Source organism: Malaclemys terrapin, chromosome 3 (assembly GCF_027887155.1).
Source record: "Malaclemys terrapin pileata isolate rMalTer1 chromosome 3, rMalTer1.hap1, whole genome shotgun sequence".
In the NCBI taxonomy this organism is placed as follows: Eukaryota; Metazoa; Chordata; order Testudines; family Emydidae; genus Malaclemys; species Malaclemys terrapin.
The window spans coordinates 153779439-153798565 of NC_071507.1; the positions used below are offsets into that span (position 1 = coordinate 153779439).

A 19127-nucleotide genomic window follows, 5' to 3' on the forward strand; every position below is an offset into this window, starting at 1 on the left:
TTACATTGCAATTTTATAGCCCTGCAGCCTGAGCCCAAGTCAGCTGACATGGGCCATCTGTGGGTATTTTGTTACAGTGTAGACATACTCTCTGTGCCTCAATTCCCTAGCCAAAAAATTGAGCTGACTGTACTTCCCTGTCTGAGGTGCTCAGTTACTATGGTATTGGGGCTATCTGAGTAACAGATTAATAGTTGGTATGGGGTGGGTGAATCTGCAGTGTGAAGGGCAACAGAAGTAAACATGCAGAACTACTATATATAGAGAAAGAGACAAGCTTGCATGCTTCATATCAAGGGTGAGATTAATTCCTGAGAGTGTGATGTTGTTAGCTTTGAAACAATCTGGTTTCCCCAATAACAGACAGGTATATTGAACAAATTAAAGCCATAGGTGTCAGAGTGGTATTAAGAGAAAACACAGAGCCTATTTTGCATCATTGAGTAGCATTTACTCTTGCGAGTAGTCCCAGCGAAGACTGCAGAATTGGTACCATAGAAGGCAATTCAGAATGAGAAAGCAGGTGAAACCTCTTTATTCTCTGCTTCAACCTACGTATCAAGAAAAATCAAGAAATGTCTAGATCTTCTATAAGAGGGGGGGAAAAAGAGGGCATTGCCAGAAAATGAAACCGGTGTAAAGCTTTTTGATCATTAGATGGATTTCACTAGCTGCCTGATGTGTTCTGTAAGGATGTCTTTCAGTATTCCAATGACCCACAAGGTGACACTGGAATGTCAACAATGTCCCTAGCAGCTGTATAGTCTGGAACTGTGACCCAAGCAGGACATGTGGCAATGCATATTATTAAATGATGGTGTTTCCACTTGACAATTCTTAACAGATTTTTAAACATATATTGTCATTCTGTGGTTATGATTAGCTAAAGTGATAATTATTGTCATGAGTCAAATATGATAGGTCAGTTTCTCCTGCAAATATTGTCATCATAGCACATTTCTACCACAAACGCATTTGTGTTTCATCTGCAAAGGATTTTGCAAACATTAACAATCTAACTCTCACAATGGCCCTGAGATCCATAGAATATAGACACCAGGATATTTTTATTTCTGAAGCCTGAAAAAATGTTAGAATTAAGCAACTTGTGCAAATACATACACTATGATCCTGCAATCCTTTAGGCAGATGAAACATTAATTGAAATTAAAAGGAGTTTGTTTAAGGACTGCAGGGTTGGGCCAATGCAGGATTAGGCTGACAGCATATATAAATACAGAACTCAGTTCCCTCTACACTCTCCCTCAAAACTACTTCAAGTATCCAAGAGAAATTTCTTGCTGGAACAAGACTGAAAACAGAATAATTTTACACAAAGAAATATACTTTGCCAGCATCTCCTTTTGTGTTGCTGATTCCTGAAGATATTTCGGTTAGCAGGTGAGGCAGATACTGCAGGAGAAAGGTCTTATCAGCTTAATTCTGCAATGAAGTTATAATCCTGTGTTTATGACCTCACAGGGTTTTGCTCTGATAATGCCAACTTTAGTATCACAAATTGAGCATTCTGAATTCAACAAAGACTGAAGCAGAGGGAGAACACAGTAAGTGAGAGATGACCTTCCTTTCAACAAAAATGTTAAGCAAGCAAGAAAAAAATATGAAATGCATGTGAAAGGTGAATGGTTTTTGGCTTTGGAGTCATACTATTTGGAAACTTCTCAAGTAACAAAGGGATACTGTATTTAACTGTAGAGCTTTATATAATTCGCAATCATTTAAAAGGGGGGAAATTAACAAATAAACACTAGAGGGAGCTGCTGTTCTATTTAAGCAGCTTCTTGGCTTTACTGTTTTCAACATAAATTGTTATGCATTGAAGTGTGAGAAGTATGAGCACACAGCTCAACTGTCTAATACTGAAATAATGGAACAATACTCAAAAACAATATCAGGGAGCAAGGACCAAAATCAAGAATTCTGCACCGGGAGTGAATAATACATTTTACAACCACACACTGTTTAATAACCCCTTTAAAAATACTCAAAAGGGAAAACAGAATATCATCTGGGGGAGATAAGATGACAAAAATCTTCTTTTATAACCAATTAATAGAAATTCTCATTGACTTCAATGGAGGCTAGATTTACCCCAGAGAATACATGAAGCAAAAAAAGAGACACCTGAAAGAGGATGAGCAGAAAATGTCTCTTTATTGAATACTCCAGCTAAAAATGTAATGATTTGCCTTTCTGGTATTGACATAGTTCTTAATCAAGACTGTATAGTAGGTTGTAAGGGATATGAACTCACTACAAATATAGATGTTAGAAAAATAACAACACAGAATTTAGGTGCCACATATAAGAGAGCTAGGAGTCATCAGGCTAGATTCACAAGAGGGTGTAAAGAGAGTATAAACTGGCATAATTTACACCACCTTCTGGCTCATCAGATATACAAATAACACTCATTTAGACTGTCTAACACTCACATCGCTTACCAGTGTACAATTTATAGTCTGTATACATCACTTGAATTTGGTCCCACTAGCCTATTACCCTGTACTACTTTATGAGTGTCTTCTACACCAACCCCCCTAAAGATTTTATCGAGTCTAGTCTTCAGTGTTGCTGGCTCAGAACTCTCCTTATTGAAGTTTTTGCCCTTTTAACATTTTAACAGTTGAAAATGTTTTCTTACTACCAAATTTAAATGCTCCTATATTAATTTCATATACCCAATCTGTGTTTTAGCCTCTTTAAATACTCACTTTTATCTTATTCTTTCTGAAGTACTTATGGGTGGTGATCTTATATCTCTCTTCTCATTTTTCCTGTAGAGTCCAGGCTTTACATGCTCAGCTCCCTTAAGCGCTTCATAAATCATAGCTGCTAATCTTCTGATAGCAAACCTATGGATATGTATGCTAACTGTGCTGTGCCCTGGACTGTGCAGAGGCAAGGCCAAAGGTAGGGGCAGCCAGTGTGTCCATGTGAATGAAGCAGTTACCTCCATTTAATGTCCAGCATAGGAAGGGCCAATGGAAGAGCAAAATAGCAGACTGAGATAGATTGAATGGGAAGAGAAATGACAGAAGCAAAAGGGAAGGAGCGACAGACTAGAAAAGAAAGAAGGAATTAAAAAAGCACCGTATAGCCTTGTCTATTCACAAAAGTAGTACCTCTTTAGATATTTTAGTACAATCTCTAATGTGGACTTAATTGTACCAGTATAGTTAAAGTGGTACAATCATCTTATTGTGGATGCAGTTATATTGGTGTACAAGTGTTTATATTGATACTGTTATTCCCATATGGAAGGGGAATAAACTATACCAGTACAACTAAGTCCACATTAGAGATTGTACTATGATAACTAGATATGTAAAACATGATAACCCTACCTAACATGTTATACGGATACAAAAAACGTGGACAGACAAGGCCTAAGATTGACACCTGTTATCTTGATTTTTAAACAGATCATGTTTGGCATTTGTGTTCAACAAGGTTCTACATCACTGCTTTATCGTTCCATTATCCTTGTTTGGATTCCCTCCAGTGTACGATGTCTCTATCACAAGGAACCACAAACTGTACACAGGACTCCAAGTGAGGCTTCAGTATGGCTGTATGAAGATGAATTAATATCTACTTATTTTTATACACAATGAATGAACACCACCATCTGTTTTTTCTTTCTGAAAATATTTTGTTAGAAAAAATTAAAGAAATTGGCAGTGCCAGAATGTGCGATCTTTTGTTTCTCCTTAGATAAGTGCAGGAACCATCTATTCCAATTTACTCCCCTACCACTGACAGCTTCCCTTCACTATGTCCAGCAACATCATTTCTAGAAAGAAGGATTCTGAAATATGGATTGATGGATATCACTTATTCCAGTGAAGGCTGAAAACTGTCAAAATGTGATTTGAAACTGGGAATATTACTAATGTTCAACCAGCACAAAAATTTGATGATAACAACAACACTTTTGTTTAATCCTAACCATTAGTATAGACCAGGGATTCTCAAACTATGGCTTTTGTTCACAGAGTCCTTCCTGATGAGTCACAGAATGGAACATTATGAAAACTGTGCAGTAGGGCAAGAGGCAGTCGTCCAATGGTGGATTTATATTTTATAGAGTGATCCATAGAGTGAAACAGTTGAAGAACTGCTTGCAGACAGTGAGTTTCACAAGACAAATACACTTTAAGAAAATAACCTTTCAACTCGTTGATTATAAGTTTACCTTATTAAGAACTACACACCTAGCTCTTAACACTTTTCATGCATTTGTGTGTGATGGCATTTTTACAATATAGTAAATAGTATATAATGTCACAACTCTTATCAAATCTTATTCTCTCAAAGATCACATTCGTTACTGCCCAGAGAAGCCCTGAAGCAAGCCAAATCCAAGCCTGAGCTCAAATTCCAAATAATGTATCTTTATTAAAACCCAAACTCTCAGATGTGAGCTAAAACCTTTAGTGCTGCATATTATAAACCCTTTCATATAGTTTTGTATTTCTTAATCTTTTTAATTCTTCTGTAAACTCATTTGATCTACAGTTGAGTGCTCAATCCAGTATTGGGTATAATCCTCTACACCATTCAGTTGGCAAGCTCATCACACAGTCCTTCATCTTTCAAATTATCCCTCTGAGAAAGAAATGATCAGATCTTAAATACAGCATCATACATTTGGTAAACTGAATGAATGCACAATATCCATAGTTAGCATTTTCAGCCAGCCCCTCTCTGAACTGTTAGACAGCAGTTTGGGATCTTGTTTTTTCCCTACTGCACTGAGCTTTGTAGCCTCTCTTATTTGAGATCCAATTCTTTACCTTTGTTCTATCGAAAGATTGGAAGTTGTAACTGCCTGATATTGCAGAGAGAACAAAGATCCATTGTGTTCATTTAAAGCTATCCTCGGGTAAGCTGCTACAAAAATGCTAACAAAGTATACAGCAGTTCTTGACTGAAGTGAGAATTTCCCAGTTTCCTTGCTGGTTACTCACCGGAGGTCCTGGTGATCCTGGTTTACCAGGGAGTCCCGGTTTACCTCGCCTTCCCTGGAAACAACAACAACAAAACCCAGACATTCATAAATATTACATCTGAGGATTGATTTGGAATAAAATAATCTGTAAAAGCAAGATTGTACTGTTTATTAACAAAAAGATCAAAAGCTATCCAAAGTGGAAATACTTTTTACCATTTATTGCAGCATCGATAAGAACTTATTGCCTTAGAAAAGTTCTTAATAACTATGGGAAATAATGTATTTGCATCACAATAATTTTTACTGGCACATTTTTCCAGCTAGGTTTCAAGAGTGAAAGCATATTGATAGGGAAGTAACATATAACAAACCCATCATCTTGACAATGTCCAAATAAATTACATTTTATTTGATCGTTCAATGGTCTGGGATGTAAAACTATAATGCAGCTGTCACCATAAGCAATATAATAATTGTACAGGTTGAACATAACCAATTTAACATATGCCCAGAACCCTATTTCTCAAAGCTGATTTTCAGCTGTGTCACTAGTGAACTGAAATATGTGTGTCTTACTTATTGATCTCCATTACTTAAGTCATTTGTCACCTACTCAGATTCACAAACAGCTAAACCTCAATTTCAAGAGCTAAGCAGTTATACAGGAATCCAAGACCGGAAGAGAGTGGACTAAAATCTTTGACTAGTCATACGTCTACTGGTATCATTTCAAAGTTTATGTATTTCACATATGGTCTTGAATTGTTAGGCTAACACACCATTACTTAGCTTATAATCAAAGGTTTCTTTATGGCTGATTGAGAGGAAAATCTTTGTTGATTTAAGTCAAACTGATAACATTTAATTAGAGCTATTTTTGAGGTTTGATTCCTTGGGGTTTCTTCCCCCATAGTCCTATGTTACTAACAAGCTAATAGTGTTGTGGTTGAAACTGAAATCATGTCAATGACCCATTAAGATTAATCTCACTTTGATGTGTTATTCTAAACTGCTTTAGAACCATTAAGATTTATGCTATGAATGTGGAATGGCAATAGTGTAGATTTTGTATTATTGATCCTTTATATGGAAAGAGTTTAGTTGTGTTTCAAGCATTTTTCTCAGTACACATTTATGAGCTGGAGCCATTGCAGTGTAAGCTGTGAATGAGTATTAAGACCAGTATGAATTTCAATAATATTTATCCATAATATCAAAACTTAACAGTGATTTTTTTTCTATTTGCAATAGACACTAGCTAACCTCAATATTTCACCTATTTTTTATACAAAACCCCAATTAGTCTATGATATGTTCTTATTATTGGTAACTTTTTATTCTGAAACACAAAAAAACATATGCTGCTTTCTGATATACATCCACCTTTCAGTGACTTCAGCAAGGTTACTGCAGACATAAATGAAGGTAAAAAAAGGCTCAGAATTATTATTTAATTCACAGGAGTTCAAAAACTAAGGCCACCAATGCTTTTCCTTGCATTCTGTACATACACCAGCAATAATTTAGCCAAATGTTGCCTCAAAATCAATGGGGATGCATAGGAGAAATTGAGGAAGAAGTTAACCCAACAGAAGTTTTTTAGAGTGCATGCATTCCTGTCTCTTACAAAGGCGATGTCGATTTTTGGAGGGTGAGGAGTGAGAAGGGATACAGCACTTGATTTGCAAAAATGCTCCCTGTTTATGCAGTTACTACCTCTGTGTATAAAACATGCATTTCTGCCTGTAAATGACAATCACACAAATACCTAACTAAGGCCTGATCCAAGTCAATGGGGGTATTTCTACTAACTTCAATAGACAGAGGGCAGGCTCTGAGGCTAGGTCTATACTACCCGCCTGAATCGGTGGGTAGAAATCGACCTCTCGGGGATCGATTTATCGCGTCCCGTTGGGACGCGACAATCGATCCCCGAATCGGCGCTCTTACTCCACCAGCGGAGGTGGTAGTAAGCGCCGCCAACAGAAAGCCGCAGAAGTCGATTTTGCCGCCGTCCTCACAACGGGGTAAGTCGGCTGCGATACGTCGAATTCAGCTACGCTATTCACGTAGCTAAATTTGCATATCTTAAATCGACTCCCCCCTGTAGTGTAGATATACCCCGAGTGAGCAAATGCAGTAATTCTGTTTTTGACAAACAGGCTAAAAATGAAATAACTTACAAGCTTAAATCTTGATTGTAAAATTTAAATTTGTAGTATTTTTTAGACACAATAACTGCTGACAACTAATGTCAAGTTGCTATGGCAAAAATACACACATTTGTGGCTATAAAACCCACTTTTGCCCCTGGATAAAGCGTAAATATACATGCTAAAAGGTAGAAGTTAACAACTTCCAATTTATTTGTAAGTACCTGATTTAGCCAGAAAATATTTTATTTGTGCATGCCATTTTGCATGTGTACATACAAATGTGTTTTTTTGCAGGAGCAAAATAGGAACATTATTCCAAAAACGTTCAAAAATTTTCAAAATGAAAATCCTTATAGACTCTGAATGAGTGTCACAAATTGACATTGCTAGAATATCACATAACTGAATAGATTATTTAAATACATGATAAATGATATATAGAGATGGGCCTGAGAAGTAGCATTTGGATTTGAGTCCAGATCTAAAACTTTCCTAAAATTTCAAAAGGTTAGGGACTAGGTTCCAATCTGGTTCCAAATTTCCTGGAAGTTCAGGGGTGTAGAGATCTGTGGTTTTGTTTGGGCTTATCTGTACTTTACAACTGTAAATATAAGCTAATGTTTACCAGCTTTATTTGAAAAACAGTAATCATCTGTATCCCCAAAGAATATAGACAGAAATATGATGGCCTAAATACAAAATAACTATATAATGGATCATCTTTTTAAATAGCTCTTCTGAGTTATTAGGACCAACATACTGTCATCTTCTTTAAAGCATGGCCCTGTTCCTGTTTGTATGTATATAGGGTGTATTGAGGATGACACTTAGAACAGTCTAAACAAAGTATCAAGGAAGTGTTAAAGGAAAGAAGGCAGGGTTTTGATTGACATACACAACTGTGAATGGAGTGTTAATTACATAGGAAAAAAACAGAATATTCTGGGAGCTAAATGTTTCTTTTTTTTTACATATGAGCTGAAATATAATTTATGATGGATGTTGCAAAATTAAAACATGAGCGGGTGGCAAACCTTTTTGAAATCATTTACATGAAAAAATCTGAAAGAGAAATAGCTTTTTTGGTTCTGTTTTTACTTTGCCATTCATTAGTCACTGCCCACTGAGACCAAAAGTATACTTTCTCCTACAACTAGTTTAACAGACAATGGTTTATGTCAAGTGTACAAGAGACTATATGGCTACAAGAACATCTGCAAGTACACTCAACGTTAAAGGACTGGAAGGAGATGAAAATAATAATACCAGGGGAAATATTCTAGGAATGCAAAGTTTACATTTGTCAAGTGCTTGTTTCCAAATATTCATTTTTTTCTATTTCCTTTTATAACTGATTTTTTTAAAAATTAGTTTTCTTTACAGAGTTCATAAAAGTGAACACACATGTTCATTAACGTGAAAAATTTTAATCAAATTGGGTTGTTTTTTTTAATAAACAATGTGCAATAAAAACAATGAATTTTATCACTACTCTCAGCTCAGAAGAACTATAAACATAGAGAGCCTTTAAGACATTAAGACCATTAAAAGAAAGCAATAATATTAAGTCACTCATAATGTACGCACACCACTGCTTTACAAAAATACTTTCAGAATTTATTTCTGAAATGAAGAAGTAGCCATTCCTGGGGGCATAAAAATCAGTCTCCCCTGCCTCCCCAACAGATACAAGACTTTTCTTAAAACTGTTATACTGTTATAATTAATCTATAATTGTTGTTTAAATCCTTCTATGACCATCTGAAAGCCTAAGCAAGAAAAAATTGTACTGAATGGAAAATGATTTCAATGTTTGGGGGAAAAGAATAATTATAAAAAGATTATCTTAAATCAATAAAAGAGCTCTTTTTCAAAATAAATTACAAGCTTTCTCCCAGGCCCTGGGGTAAGTCTTTTCTCCAGGATCAGAGCAGAAACAGATTGTGACTCAATCATAATCTGCTTCCTAGTCCCTCTTTCATTCCAGAAGGGAGAAGCAAAGATCCCCTTGTGTGCTATCTTGCTTATTGCGTGGGTGGGAGTGCCAAGAGCCTATCCACTCCTCACCTACCCATGTGGAAGAAGGAATTAGCAGCCATAGGGAAGCTTATCTCCTCTCTGCAGTGCTGGTCACAATGCAGATTGTTGGCACAAGGGAGTAAAAGGTTGCTTTTTGCCCCCTAACTTCCCTGCATGGGGGCACCAGACTATATCTGGGCTCACAATAAAAAGTTGCTTAGCACAATACTCCATATACCCGTCATTATCTAGCAAATGTTACATTTAGAGTGAAATTCACAATTTTCACCGAGTAGTTACATTCACAAGAGTGTTAATATCTGGATTATGGAACTGCTCATATGAGAAATTAAGAAAAATCACCGTAAACTTGCTGTTCCTAACTAAAACGAAATATCCAATATTCTGTAAGCTAAATTAGAAGAAAGGAAGGCATGATACTAACTGACTATATACCACTATCCAGATCAATCTCCATTAAATAATATAAAATAATTCACAAAGAATTGTAACTGAAATTTTTGCTGGCATGTTGTTGGTACTGACATATATTTTTGTTAGTAATCAATGTAGTGAACGTTATCTATGAAGTAACTATGTAAAGTTTACGTCCATACCTCCCTTTATTCATGGAATGCCTTCCCTGGAATAATTTGCATTTCGCTTTCTTCTCTTACTGAAGACCCACTTTTGTCGCCAATTAGTCAGCCAACTAGTGATTGGTAGGTCACAGGCAAAAGAAAAAAAAACACCAAAAAACCAACCAACCAACCAACATATTATATGCTTCAGAACTCTCAGGTTGTGCACACAGCAAGAGAATGTACCCTTGTGAACTTATTGTACTTGTTCCTCTAGTTTATCAAAGCTGTCAAGTTTTGTCTTAAATCAGAATGTAAACTCTTCAGAGCAGAGATGGTGCGTGTCTTTTCATGTGTTTGTACGGTGCCCAACATGACTAGGGTCCAATTCTGACTGGGGCCGTTAGGCACTACTGCAATACTAATAAATACTAAAAACATTAATCTCAACTGTAGCTCTCTACTGTATTATAATATAATCTATTCAACTTTAAGAACAGAATTCTTCATGAGAAATACAAGTAACGTTAGTGTCTAGAATACGCTGCAGGATTATTAAATATTTTAAGATATAAACAAGTAGCATTATGCAGGGAATCCTACAAGGCTTATGAAAGGGAATTAATAATTTAATGATCCCATACTGAAGTATGAGGGGGAAAATGTACTTGAAACATGTCAGGATGAATTTTCAAGGGAAAGGGCTAATTAGCAGCGTCTTAAAGCATATGTCATCACATTTTGAAAACAAGAACTAGTCCCTATGGAGAGAGTAGGCAGTTGGGTTTTAAAGACTCAACTACTCTAGCTAATATATATGATTAATGAGCAATATGTCAAGTGGCTGACCTAGCTAAAGTAAGACACCTTGAAAAAAACCTTTGTAAGTGTACAATTTTTTAGAAAGAGATTGCTTGTAAGGCCAAATTCAACATATAAGAGGATAAGAATGACCATACTGCATCAGACCAATGGTCCATCTAGCCCAGTATCCTGTCTTTGACAGTAGCCAGTGCCTTATGCTTCTGGCAGTTGGAGCTTTGGGGACACCCAAAGCATGAGGTTGGATCCCTGACCACCTTGCCTTATACCCAATGATGAACCTATCCTCTATGAATTTATCTAATTCTTTTTTGAACTCATTTATACCTTTTGCCTTCACATCCCATAGCAATGAGTTTCACAGGTTGACTGCACTGTGTGAAGTAGTACTTTCTTTTGTTTGTTTTTAAAAAAATGTTGCCTATTAATTTTGTTGGGTGACCCCTGGTTCATGAGTTATGTGAAGGGGTAAATAGCATTTCCCTATTCACGTTCTACATACCATTCATGATTTTTAGACCTCTGTCATATCCCCCCTTAGTCATCTCTTTTCTAAAATGCACAATCCCAGTCTTTTTAATCTCTCCTTAAATGGAAGCTGTTCCACCCCCCTAATCATTTTTGTTGCTCTTCTCTGCACCTTTCCAAATTCTAATACATCTTTTTTGAGATGGGGCAACCAAAACTCCATGCAGTATTCAAAGGGTGGACATAACACAGATTTATATAGTGGCATTATATTTTCTATTTTATTATCTATCCCTTTCCTTATGGTTCCTGACATTCTGTTAGATTTTTTAATTGCTGCACCACAGTGAGCAGATGTTTTCAGAGAACTATCCACGAAGACTCCAAGATCTCTTTCTTGAGTGATATCAGCTAATTTTTCTATGTATAGTTGGGATTATGTTTTCCAATGTGCATCACTTTGCACTTCTCGACACTGAAGTACATCTGCCACTTCGATGCCCAGTCACCCGGTTTTCTAGTTTTCTAGTGGCATTCCAGAAGGATCGGCACTAGGCCCAATGCAATTCAATATTTACATCAGGCCTGTGGGAGAACCACATGGGGGAGGGATCAATGCGCTTCCATAGGATAGAATGCTTGTTCTTTCAATTTGTTTTCTAATACAACTAGAAATTACATTAACAAAACTACTTTAAAAGAATATTCAGGTAGCAAAGTCAAGCATTCAGAAGCTAGGAACTGGCTGAATTAAGGCTGCTTGTGCAACCTAAATTCAGCCCCTTTGCACATATGCATTATTGATACAGTCCTTGTTACACAATTATGTACTATGTATTCTACAGGACTGCTTCCTCATTCAGTGTACAGGAGGGACAGTGAATGAGACAGAGGGTTACAAAAAGAAAACAGATGTTCTTTTCTGTGATGATGGATAAGATTATTACAATGCATATACACCAAGGCGTTGAATGGAGTCTACACAATCAATTTTAATTGTATTTCCTAGGTTTTTTTTGTATGTGATTTAAATTGTAAGCTCTTCAGGAAAAGGACTGTCTCCTATTAGTGTATGGACAGAACCTAGCATGATGGTAACCCAATTTCAGTTGGAGCCTTCAGGCAAGTTGGGATGCTCATCTTAACCTTTGGAATGTCACCTCTCTGAAGCCTTTCAAATTAACCTCTCTCCCTAACAAACCTTGGTGCCTCCTGTCGGAGGAGGGCGTTGCCATCCCGGACGAGCCCCCACTCCTCATTTCTTGTATCCTTGAAGTCTCCAGAGGAAGGCAGAAAGGCCTGCTCCCTTTTCCAGTGTTTTCAGGATGGGAAAAGATGACAGGCCTGCTCCCACTTTAGTGTCTTCAGGTGCTTCAATTTTCTCCCCCCTGCAAACTTCTCTATTTCTCCTCCCCTTCAGTTCTGAATCATTCCTCTCCTTTTCTCCTCTAAGGCATCTGACCCCATCTTTTAAAGTTTTTGCTTTCAAGTTCTCACTCTCTTTCTCCGTCCATTTGAGATTTTTTTCCTCATCCTCTTTTCCTCATCATGGAGAATCTGTCTCTATTCCATGTCTCTCACGCATGTATATTGTGGCAACATTACTAATCTTTACCTCTGCTCCAGTTTCTCCTCTCAATACTAACTCACATCTCAGAGCAACTGTGCTGACATGCAAAGCAGCAGGAGGGCAAAGGAGGAGTGAAGCAAAGATTGAAGGTAAATGGAGTGGCTGATCCTCCTGCTCTATAAGCAGGCAGGACAGTAGGCCACAGAAGTAGAAAAGATACATGGAGTTCTTACCAACGTACGGTGGAAGAGACAGGTTGCCAAAAATGAGACACATGTTTGATTTCCTGCTTAAAGTTAGAATACTGGAGCTGTTGTCCACTGTAAAACAACTTCAAGTTCTAGAGAGGTCAGTGAAGAAAGGCTTCAAAAGAGAAATACATCTTAAGGAAAAATGTGAAGGAAGAGTTTTGCTTGATACATAAGAATTACCTCTCTCTTACTTGATATCACAACAGAATAATTCCACACCCCAAAAAGCCACTCCATTTACCTTCAAGCAGCCTGCTTGCTCCTCCCAGCTCTGCAGCACCGAGACTCAAAAAGCACCAGCGAGGCCTGCTGCCACTTCGCTCAGGCTGGAGTTGAGACCTACCCTATACAATTATTAGAATTATTTTTTATTTATACAACAATAATGCCCAGAACCCAAACAGAATGGGCCCCCCTTGTGCTAGGCACTGTACGAACACACAGGAAGCAACACATGGAACACACAGGAAGCAACGCATGGAAGGTGAGGGAAAGGTATACAATAAAAAATTGTATATTAAAGCTGTAGGGGAACTTGACTCTGTTAGGAAAGCGAAAATTATTATAAAAGTACAGCTCAGAATATAATACATGCCCAACTTGGGACCCCGGAATGACAGTATCTCCTCATTATTATCTGTCCTGATATCCCAAAATAAAATCTCAGTGTAGAGAAAGTCACCCAGTATTGCTTTTCTAAGAGAAACCTCTCCCTACTGTTTTTAGAAATTGTAAGTTACTTAAAAAATATAAACCAGAAAGCAATAATTGTCTGCAGGATTTGAAAAAAGTTCATGGAACTTTTTAATTTATTTTTTGTAATTTGTTCTAAAAAATATCCCTGATTATTGAAAATGATATGACAAAGAAAGAAAGAAAATATACTGCTTGTTTTGAGCAAGGAAATCCATTACATGGTCGTTATATTTAAAATTGAGTACAAGTATTAAAGAGGGATAAGGAGGCTAAATTTGGGGAATACAATGAAGTATGTTATGAGTTTTTAGAAAAATGAAGAACTTGTTCTTGCAAAAACACTGTGATGATTTCAGCTTTTTGTTCCTTGGTTTGATTTATTGTCTACTGTATGTCCACACTAGAGGCTTTCTTACAAAACTACATTAGACATGCTTAAATTACATGCTTCTCAAAAATAAATGGAACTGTGCATTTCTTTTCATTTCATAATTAGTAGCATAATTTCTTCAGAATTAGTAATGCTTCGTATCTTCACTTTTTTACTTCGAGATTTAGTTTCTATGGCAACCTCTGCATACTCAAAGAAATTCATCATGTTCAAATCATCAGGTACCAAAAAATGTAATAAAAGTAGGTAGCTGATACTATATAACAATTTACACACTAAGGCTGGGTAACTTTTTTTTTTAGGTGATAAAGTTCTGTTGACTACTAGAAGCACCTCTCTTAGCATGTTGAGTTGGATTTTTTTATAAGCATATTCAATTAGCATCTTTCAGACATTTCATACAATTCTAGAAAATAAATGACAGAAGTTAAAGGATGTGAACCAACATATAAACATCTGAAGATTGTCAATAGCAATAAACATTAAAAACAGTTTGTTTGGGGGAAGATGGTATACTGGCATCATTTGCTTTATATCAATGATAACATGCTTCCCTGGAATTTAGTATGCAATTTTGGTTGAATAGTTTTCAGAACAAAAATAAATTAAATCAGATAAGTCACTGGTAAGTAAAGAGCTTTGCAAAAAGAAATCCTGTTTTTCAGTGATGAAGATGACTAAGAAAAATAGCAATTAGTGCTGAATACTGCTTATTTCCCCAAAGGCTTTTCTTACCCTTGCTTTAACCCCTTTACAATCTGTTTCTACTGTGCCATTCACCATGGTATCACATGCCTTTTTAGTTGACTTTATGGACTGGAAGGGAATTAAATATATTATATGTATATATAATGAGAGATATCTCCATTACCCATTGTACAATGAAAGTGAGGAATCGGATAATGTGGGGTACCGGGGAGAAGAAGAGTGAGAGAGAGGGAGGGAAAGCGAAAGGGAGAGAATGTATGTCTTGGAAAGAAAGTGATAAATGATGGGTATGATATAAATGAGGAGAGAAATTAGTTAATAAACGGTTGAAAGAAAATATGTGAATGAAGGAGCAAATGGAATGAGAAACTAGGCTCATAGGTTTTTAACTTGAATTCTGGCAGTAATTCATTCTTCTCATAGGAAAAACAATTAGAAGAAATACTGGTTAAGATCAGCAAGTTGAACTACAGTGTGTCAAAACTAAATGAAAAAATATAGTAGCCCAGGTTTGTAAAATTGAGTGTAAGTTCACTCAGAAGATTTGCACAACAAAAGGAGCTATTCAGCAAGCATGGTCTGTGCCTCAAGTTTGTAACACAATTGGAAACTTGGCCCCACAGCATGTGCTCTTCTCAGTCCAATTCCTGGGAGGTGCTCACCACCTGAAACTCTTACTGATTTCAATGGCAGGCAATGCTCAGTATTGTTTAGGATTGGACCTCTAAAATCTTTCTGCTCCTTTAGTGATGCCCTCCTATTTTCTTTTTCTACATTTTGCCCTATGCAAAGAACGTTTCCAAAATCTGTATTTCAAACTATTCCCCACACTTCATTCTAATCCCTCCAAAAAAACTCTAATTTCTCCTGTATCATCAAAAGGGAATTTTAAAAATCCACAAAAACATCCACCTAATTTAATAAACCATAAATAGGTGTAAATGCTTTCCTGCAGAACCACATGATATTTCAGTAAGGCATTTGATACGGTTCCACATGGGGAATTATTAGCTAAATTAGAAAAGTTGGGGATCAATATGAAAATTGAATGGTGGATAAGGAACCAGTTAAAGGAGAGACTACAATGGGTCATATTGAAAGGTGAACTGTCAGGTTAGAGGGAAGTTACTAGTGGAGTTCCTCAGGGATCGGTTTTGGGACCAATCTTATTTAATCTTTTTATTACTGAGCTTGGCACAAAAAGTGGGAATGTGCTAATAAAGTTTGCGGATGACACAAAGCTGGGAGGTATTGTCAATACAGAGAAGGACTGGGATATCATACAGGAAGATCTGGATGACCTTGTAAACTGGAGTAAAAGTAATAGGATGAAATTTAATAGTGAAAAGTGCAAGGTCATGCATTTAGGGAGTAATCACAAGAATTTTGTTTATAAGTTGGGGACGCATCAGTTGGAAGTAACAGAGAAGAAGAAGGACCTCGGAGTGTTGGTTGATCACAGGATGACTATGAGTCGCCAATGTGATATGGCCGTGAAAAAAGCTAATGCGGTTTTGAGATGCATCAGGTGAGGTATTTCCAGTAGAGATAAGGAGGTATTAGTACCATTATACAAGGCACTGGTGAGACCTCATCTGGAATACTGTGTGCAGTTTTGGTCTCCCATGTTTAAGAAGGATGAATTCAAACTGGAACAGGTACAGAGAAGAGCTACTAGGATGATCCGAGGAATGGAAAACCTGTCTTATGAAGGGAGACTCAAAGAGCTCGGCTTGTTTAACCTAACCAAAAGAAGGCTGAGGGGAAATATGATTGCCCTCCATAAATACATCAGAGGGATAAATACCAGGGAGGGAGAGAAATTATTTAAGATCAGTACCAGTGTGGACACAAGAACAAATGGATATAAACTGGCCATCAGGAAGCTTAGACTTGAAATTAGATGAAGGTTTCTAAACATCAGAGGAGTGAAGTTCTGGAATAGTCTGCCAAAGGGAGTAGTGGAGGCAAAAGACATATCTGGCTTCAAGACTAAGCTTGATAAGTTTATGGAAGGGATAGTATGATGGAATTGCCTAATTTTGGCAATTAATTGATCTTTGACTCTTAGCGGTAAATATGCCCAATGGCTTGTGATGGGGTGGGATCTGAGTTACTACAGAGAATTCTTTCCTGGGTGTCTGGCTGGTGAGTCTTGCCTACATGCTCAGGGTTTAGCTGATCGCCATATTTGGGGTCAGGAAGGAATTTCCCCCCAGGCAGATAGGCAGAGGCCCTGGGTTTTTTTTTTTGCCTTCCTCTGTAGCGTGGGGCATGGGTCACTTGCTGGAGGATTCTCTGCACCTTGAAGTCTTTAAACCATGATTTGAACACTTCAGTGGCTCAGATATAGGTTAGGGCAGGGGTCGGCAACGTTTGGCACGCGGCTCGCCAGGGTAAGCACTCTGGCGGGCCGGGCCAGTTTATTTACCTGCTAACGCAGCAGGTTCGGCCAATCGCCGCACCCACTTGCTAGGGTTCGCTGTCCCGGGCCAATGGGGGCGGCGAGAAGCGGCTCGAGAGAGGGATGTGCTGGCCGCAGCTTCCCGCCACCCCCATTGGCCCGGAACGGCGAACCGCGGTGAGTGGGGGCCGCGATCGGCGAACCTGCCACGTCAGCAGGTAAATAAACTGGCCCGGCCCGCCAGGCTGCTTTCCCTGCCGACCCATGGGTTAGGGGTTTGTTACAGGAGTGAGTGGGTGAAATTCTCTGGCCGGGGTTGTGCAGGAGGTCAGACTAGATGATCATAATGGTCCCTTCTGACCTTAAAGTCTATGATTCTATGATACTGTCACTCTCATCCTTCCTCTCCCACCCCTTTTTTGTGTGTTTATGACATCATTTGAAGAGACTCTCTCTATTGTGTTTCTGTGCAATGCCTAGCATACTTTGATAACACAATATTATATATGATATATATGACAATAATAACAATTATTAATTCTAGTTTTGCTGTACTGAGTTACTATTGAGAATTCAGCTATCCTTTTCTTCACAAAACGTGCAGTTTGCATATTTTAAGAACGTATATAAAGGTCAAAAATATGCTTGGGGCACAAATAAAGGACAAAATTGTAGTATGATTTTCTATATGAACATCCACTCCCACTGACGTCAAACAAACACTTATTTCAAAGGTTAGAATTTGATGATGTAATTATTGAAATCATGACTACGGAGCTAATAACGAATGAATGTTGTTGGTAATCTACTTCACTGAAATCAAAGACTGAAACCCTATGAGCTAAATTCTGCTGTTATCCATTTATTTTGTGTATAAACTGAATCATGTATTTGATATTGCTTTCATGGTGAAACTTTTGATATCATCTGAGATTGCAAAGCTCAATTTACCTGAACTATCAACAAATACTGATTCTCTGAGTATGCATATAATTTATTTATGTGCTGAATTCTTCTATAGCTGACTCTGCTACACTGTGCTGAACATTATTTAGCAAGAAGGCACTGAGGCAATGTCCCAGAAAATGTATGAGACAGTTCTTGTAAATTACTTACAGTGGGGTGAGAAACAAAAATTGAGTTCTACACACTTGGATTAATAAACTCTTTCTTGATTGGTGTTGGCTCCTTTCTCCATGCTTCAGTTAGGAGCTCAAATCTTCTGGAAAGATAAAAATAATTTTCCTTTGAAGTTATTCCTCTTTGCTCTACATTGTAGGCAACACTTTTCTCATATCTGTAGGTCTGTTCTGAGTAGAATCCTGGTGCCTTCACTTCTCTCTTCTGTGGATTTTTTTCTTAGTAAACTTTTTGTATAGCCTGTCTGTCTAACGGTACTGCCTTGATATTTATATTAAGTCTCTCAGCTTCTCCTCCAGACACACACAAGTGTATAGGTCAAATTATGTTCTCTATTACATAGGTGCAAATTTGGAGTGGCTATATTAATTTTAATGGAGTTACTCTGGACTTACAAATGTGTAGATAACTTACTTTCCAGACCAGAAGATTCCAATGAGGGGGTGTTGAATGGCCCATAGTGATCCTGGGAGACCCAGCGTACCCCTTACTCCCCGGGCTCATGAAGCCTTACACTGGAATCCTGGACAGCAGCAAGGAGTGCTTCAACAATAGGCTCAGCAGGTGCAGAATGACTATATAATGTGCATTTGTTGGATTAAAAGCTCACTGGCGCTGCCTTTATGGCAGGTTAGACCTAACTAAGGATATTATTCCCATGGTCATAGCAGCCTGCTGTGTGCTGCATAATGTTTGTGAGGTTAAGGGTGAAAAGTTTCCCCTGAGGTGGCGCATGGAGGCAGATCGCCTGGCAGCTAATTCCGAGCAGCCAAACACCAGGGCTACTAGAGGGGCAAAACTGGGGGCTATTTGAATCAGGTTTTGCGGAACCATTTTGATAATGAGCACCGGTAATATGTCTTTCTGTAAATCATTCTGTCATGCTTTGTTATCTTGCCGCCTTGCATGAAAATGTTGATGATTGCTTCCTGTAGTCTGCAAA

At 37.7% G+C, this 19127-nt stretch overlaps 1 protein-coding gene across 1 annotated transcript in view; it reads right to left on the reverse strand.

Annotated features, from left to right (window-relative positions):
* Nucleotides 1-19127, reverse strand: part of COL19A1 (collagen type XIX alpha 1 chain) — a 312743-nt gene that overhangs the window by 108355 nt on the left and 185261 nt on the right. The window contains 1 exon segment of the mRNA XM_054021580.1: nt 4995-5048. Coding sequence (XP_053877555.1) covers nt 4995-5048 — 54 coding nt within the window.